The sequence below is a fragment of the Xyrauchen texanus genome, chromosome 42, assembly GCF_025860055.1.
Source record: "Xyrauchen texanus isolate HMW12.3.18 chromosome 42, RBS_HiC_50CHRs, whole genome shotgun sequence".
Lineage (NCBI taxonomy): Eukaryota > Metazoa > Chordata > Actinopteri > Cypriniformes > Catostomidae > Xyrauchen > Xyrauchen texanus.
Window position 1 is genome coordinate 25,213,292 of NC_068317.1, and position 6,622 is coordinate 25,219,913.

Sequence of the window (6,622 nt, forward strand, 5' to 3'; positions counted from 1 at the left end):
TTTCGTCTCCATGGCAGTGATCGATCAACGTATTACAGTAAGATCCTCCAAGTCAGCAACGACCTTCGTCAGCATTACCGACAAGTTCAATAATTGTCACTGAATTTCCCTCACTTCTCCAGCCAAATCAGCTCCCTGGTCCGCTGCCTTTTCAGGGACACGTAAGTGTCTTTTAATGTCTCCAGAGCCTGAGGATTTTGAATTCTATGACATATTGTCTTTCTAGAACAGTTAAGGATCAGGGTGTATCGAATCTCACCAGATCAAATCTTTTATGACATAAAAGTATTAAAACCAGAAAAGCGCACAGAGCTCTGTTCACACGTCCGAACCTCACATGGCGTCACGTTGTTTTGATTTTGGCTATTTGCATTCTTTGTGCATATCATCACCTACTGGTCAGGGAGGAGAATTTATAGTAAAAAAGGAATTAAGTAGATCGTTTTTTCACCCACATATATCATATTAAATCTTTGGTTGAAGTATTCATTTAAGATGATCCCTTATTTATTTGCTATGATATTAGAATATTAAATATAATTCAGTATATGCTAATATATAAATTTAAATATATAAGATTTTTTTTTTAATGAATTATAAACTCTGAAATAATGGTATTGTGGCAGAAATGGCAACCCTATTTTTTATAGGCACAGCTTTATATGTTGTGTTGACAATTCTAGCTACATTATTACATTTTGGCATTGTTTTTAGATGCTGACTTCTCGTGCACTGGTGCGTGGGCTGCAGTCTGGATTCTGGCGGAGGTTGTCGACTTCACCTGGCGCATGGGCTGCACACACTCATGGTGACAGCAAGCTCTCAAGAGGATTAGTTTCCACTCATCTGTCATTCACATACAAGCTCTCCCCATCTATCTATCTATGATGAGGCAGGCAAGGAATGAGGATCTATACGCAGCTTTATTCAAATAAACAAGAAAGCTCAGAATTAAAATAAACAAGAACGCTCAGAATAAATCAAAACACGGAATCTAGCACAGAGCATAACCAAACATTCAAGAACTGAAAAACAAACTGGGGGAAACAAGGGCTTAAATGCACAAGGGAAAACAAGGAACACCTGGGAAAACAATCAGGGAATGAGAAACAATCAGGGGAAAACCAATCATAAAATGAAACTACAAAGAACTACAAAAACCTAACAGGAAACAGGAACTAAACAAAAACTTCAACATAAAAGCACAAAAACAAAAGACAACATGGAATATGTGACACTATCTATCTATCTATCTATCTATCTATCTATCTATCTATCTATCTATCTATCTATCTGTCTATCTGTCTATCTGTCTATCTGTCTATCTGTCTATCTGTCTGTTTGTCTGTCTGTCTGTCTGTCTGTCCTGCTACCATTTACAGTACCTTTTCAAACCCTCTACAGAGTGCCTCAGTTCTCTTAACGTTCTTCTTCTTGTATATTTGTTCTCAGATGTTGATGTGATTGACTGCACCGTTCCTCAGTACAACAACCGTCTGGATACTCCACTGCCTGATATTCCATTCGTCAGAAACCTCAATGCCGAACAGAAAAAACTCAAAGAGAAAGAGAAGGGACCATGGACCCAACTCACCAAGCAGGAGAAATTAGCCTGTAAATCTGAATGACCAATCCTGATTTTTATTCTTTTTTAAATGTTCCACCAGTGAATAAGTTCAGGAATGTAGCTTGAAGTGAACCAGCAAGCATATTCAAGTATAAAGTACTATCAAAGGCTAGACTTTGACCTTAGGTGTAGAGGAAACTATTATATAATATTATTATATATTACATATTATACCCACTTCAAGAGCTCCCAAAAGAACACATTTATGATTGCAATACAATGTTGTTATAAAAAGTTGCACTCAGTATTTTTTTACTCTAAGTAAAACGTTTTTGATTAGCACTGAAAGCTAAAAATATTTGGACTTGTGTGAAGCTGCTTGCATGGCGCTAGGTGTCAGTAAACATCCAGTGCAATATAAATAAATAACAAATACTGAGTGCACCTTTAATAAATAATACATTATTTAATAAATATTAACTGAAATAATATTTCAGTCCTATTTTATATAACAATATTCATCTTTCAGTGTCTATTGGTAAATTGTTGTCAGCTCCCACAAGTGTTGATTTACTGGTAACTTTATCCAGTGTTGCTTTTGGTTTGACAAAGAACAGAGAAGAACAGCCTACAAAGAACTACCTTAAGACTTAAGGCATGTCTTTGAGAAACCAACCAATAGAAAGTATTAAGATCCTTTGATGGCTTTGAATTGCTGGTTGAACACTTGGCAGAGACCTGATAACATTTTTTGAGTAGCTAGTGTTATTTGTTTTTTAGGGTAAACATTTCTAGCATGATTTTTGCAGCTCTTGTTTAGAGCTGAATGTCACAAGTTACCCCTTTGTTATTGATACCCTCTCTCTGGTATCAACAGTGATTATTTTATCATATTTAACACTTTCTTGATTTTATTATTTGTTTTGTTTTTTTCCATTTTCTTACCAACTATAGCTTTGTTTCACAGTTGCATTATTTTTGTAGTGGATAATATCTTATATAATTAAAATGGTAAATGGGTCATCATGGGTCTTGGAAATTATAATGATAATGGCATATATTCAAGCCAAGCCAAATTTGCCTTTGGGATTATAAATGACTTACCACCAGATGGCAGTGTTGTCCAATATCTGAGTTGAATGATAGAAATGGGCGCTAAAGTGCCATTACTTACAAGTGCATGCAAGAAAAAAGGCAATCTACTAAATCTCCATAGAATTATAAAGATTATGAGCATCTGTGTTTTTCTCTCTCTTTGCAGTGTACAGGCTTACACATGAATTGTCATATGCAGAGATGCAGAAAGGCTCCAAAGAATGGATGACCATCCTTGGGGGCATTTTTATCTTCCTTGGCTTCACTGGGGTGCTAGTGTGGTGGCAACGTGTCTATGGTGGGTTTATACACATATGTATGCCAGTGATAACTGGTCAATAACTGCCCACTTGGCAGATTACAGTAACAAAAGTGTCCAAAATGTACCTTGTCGAAAGATATATTCATGCCATCCCAGATGTATATGACTTTCTTCTGCTGAACACAAAAAAATATTTCAGATTTGCAGGTCCTCATAATGCAAGTGAATGGTGGCCAGAACTTTGAATCTCCAAAAGCACATAAAGGCAGCATAAAAGTAATCAATATGACTCCAGTGGTGAAATCCACATCTTCAGAAGCTTTATAATCAGTGTCAAGAAACAGATACATCTTTCAGTACTTTTTTAATATCAATCTCTACTTTCACTTTCATGTTCTTCATTTTCACACCTATCATATCACTTCTGAAGATGTGGATTTAACCACTGGAGTCATATGGGTTACTTTTATGCTGCCTTTATGTGCATTTTGGAGCTTAACATTTTTGGTACACATTTGCTTGCATTGTGAGGACATACAGAGCTGAAATGATCTTCTAAAAATCTTTGTTTTAGTCCAGCAGAAAAACAAAGCCACATATCTAGGATGGCATGAGTGTGAGTAAATGATGACAGAATTTAAATATATGGGTGAACGGTCCCTTTAATGAACAAAACCCATTTCAATCGACCACTAATTTACGCATACAGTAGCTTACAGATGTGACATCCAGAATTCCCAGCTCACTATTCACTATTAATATCTTAATTATTCTTGATAAGTTTTGATTACCAGATTATTACAAGAAATCCTTTAAATGTTTGAATTTCAACATTTCATCATTCCTGATGTGATGTGTTCACACCCACTCACTTTAAAGTGTGATCCGGCTGGATTTAAATGATCGGAGGATTTATTTATTCCTCCAATTTTAAATCAGAGACAGTTGTAGAATCTCCAATCAACTCATCTGAAATTGCATATTGACTTCTGATATATTAAGACTTGAAATCTCGTTGAGTCTCTACCAGTGATTTCACATGGATTTAGTTTTCTTGCCTTCTTCTCTTTTTACTTTCTATTCTTTCTAATGTGACCAGCTCTATCAGACATGCAGGGCAGATCTCAGAGAACAGATCACTCTGATAGTATGTGTCAGATGGAGGAATCAGCCCAGCTATTTTACCTGCAGCACATGCTCCCGCTGCATTCCCTCAGCTGAAATAATTGGTTAGTGTTGCAGTCAGCAGTTAAAAGAGGAGAAAATTGGAAGAAGTGTGGAAAGATTTACATGATTTACTTCAGTTCAGGAATCCCTTTAGACCCAGCTGAACCTCTTCCATTGCAAAATGATAAGAAGCTTTCCAAGGCTCTGCATCCGTGTGTACTTAAGATGGATGGAAAACAGTTGACAAGTTTGTAAAAGAATGAGTGTGCAGTGTGCATTTGTCTGTGTATATTTATGTGTGTGCATAAGTGTGAGAGATTTCTTGTCGGAAGAATACGAGTCTTCTCTATCGCTGCCTCAGAGGCCCCAGTTCTTTGAGGGGGGAAGCCAATGCTACATTACATCAGGAGAGCCACAGTAGAGGAAAATAACATAAGAAGGGAAGGAAACAGTAAAGAAGTGGGAACAGAAGTTTGGTGTGGATCCTTAGGGGAGAGAGAGAGGGGTGTAACACATAAAAATGAGAAAGGTACAGAAGTCCAAAAGTCAGTTGTCGGTTGAGGGCTGGGCATTTCCCACACTGTCTGTCTCATGTCGTAACTTGAAAAACTTTGAATGCTCTGCTCTGGGACACTATTCTTCTAACACATTAGGGCAGCAAATTAAGACTTGTCTGAGGTTGACTTAAGCAAATATCAGGCTTTAAAGTGGTGATTAAAGATGTAATTTTTGGAAGTTCTGAGCCACCCAGGATGTAGTCACACTGCAGGCTCTCACCCCCACCCCCCAGTAATCCCCTAAAACCTCAGGGCAGGTGCACTGACTCCACCTGGCAAAATAATGTTTTCCTACTCTCTGCCTTTAAGGGTCTCAATTCAGGAGATGCCCTTGTTTTTTTATTTTTTTTACACCATTCTTACAATTTAGTCATGAAACAACATGAAAGATTCTACACTGCAACCATTTATTTTATTATTTTATTTTTTTGACTGAGTGTTTTATGTATGGTTAATATCATTTTTTCATGAACTTGGTATGCAATATTAGCACACAGTCTGGTGCATGGTGACTTGTTTTTTATTTTTGACTTGTCCCTTCTTTTCTTTAAAAAAACAAACAAATCTGGGCTACAGTGAGAGACTTATAATGACATTGGGGCCAATCTGAAAACACTGAAATACTCACTGTCTTAAAAGTATAGCCACAAGACGTAAACAATGCATGTTAATATGATTTTAGTGTGAAAAAATCACTTACTAACCTTTTCTGTGTAGTTATATTAAATTTTACAGCTTTGTTACCATGACAACATAATGCTGTATACCCTGTAATCTCATTAAACAACGATTTAAACTTTACAGCTCAAATTAATGCACAAGTTTTAGCAGAAGAATTAAAAAAAAATACTTTTATAAAATTATAAGATTCACATATTTGCCTTTAAAAATGGCCTCATTGACTTCCATTGTAAGTGCCTGACTGTAACCTCGATCTTTGCTTTTTTTTTTTAAAGAAAAGAAGGGGCGATTCAAAATTTAGTTTTAGTGGTAATCAACATTATGCCACAAATGCTGTCGATTGAGCTTAACTTGTATTGAACCCAGAATATCCCTTTAAACTCTGTCGACACCATCTGCATCATGCAAAAAAAAAAAGAAAAAAAAAAGAAAAGTGTGTTGACAGTTGCACTTACATTGTTAGTGCATTTCTATAAATGTGTCTGGTTCTACAAATTTGACTTTGGTTAACTGAGATATGATTCAAAGTTATTTATTTTATATGGTAATTGATAGCATGTCGCAGATTCTGCCGATACTGCGTAACTTGAATTGAACCCAGTCCTTCCTCATGCATGCCATTTTATTTATCTTTCTCACAGTGTACGGGAATGTTCCTCACACTCTGTCTCCTGATTGGGTCGAGCAGCAGACACAGAGGATGCTAGACATGAGAGTTAACCCTGTCCATGGGATGTCTAATAAGTGGGACTATGAAAAGAAACAGTGGAAATAAATAATGTGCATTTCACTGTTATGACAGAGAATGTAGCAAGTTTGCATTAATGAGGAGTTCCAAACTCAATAATGCTGTGTAACCTGCAGCCTTAAAATATACATGCATGTGTGAACCCAAATAAACGCACTGAATTAAACTCAGAGCTGCCTCAGTATTCTGCCTTTGTACTGTTTTAACTGAGACAAAAATCAAATGTGTTGGTACTGACTGGTAAATATATACTGTTACTTGATGACCTGAATTTAAAATGTGCTAACATGAATTGACTAGGCCAGATAGTGAGAGAGCATGTGATTGGCTTATAAAGGTTTGATAAATCTTACTTTACCATATAAAAACTCTGTACATTTGATTCAGCTGTAAGAATCCAGGACTAAAAACGGTTCAATGAACGAAAATGAAAAACGAAAATGAACACATTTTGAAATCTCATTATCAAATTACAAGAACGAAATCCCTTTCAATTACCACTTTCTACTGGCCAAAATACTCCAAAGTGTCCTCTTTTTAGTATA

At 36.3% G+C, this 6,622-nt stretch overlaps 1 protein-coding gene across 1 annotated transcript in view; it reads left to right on the forward strand.

Moving 5' to 3' along the window:
• Positions 1 to 6,247, forward strand: part of LOC127635383 (cytochrome c oxidase subunit 4 isoform 1, mitochondrial-like) — a 275,045-nt gene extending 268,798 nt beyond the window's left edge. The window contains exons 2-5 of the mRNA XM_052115377.1: positions 713 to 808; positions 1,453 to 1,614; positions 2,829 to 2,960; positions 5,971 to 6,247. Of these exons, the coding sequence (XP_051971337.1) occupies positions 715 to 808; positions 1,453 to 1,614; positions 2,829 to 2,960; positions 5,971 to 6,104 (522 nt within the window). The 5' untranslated portion in view covers positions 713 to 714 and the 3' untranslated portion in view covers positions 6,105 to 6,247. The remainder of the gene's footprint in view (positions 1 to 712; positions 809 to 1,452; positions 1,615 to 2,828; positions 2,961 to 5,970) is intronic.
• The last annotated feature ends 375 nt before the right edge of the window (positions 6,248 to 6,622 follow it).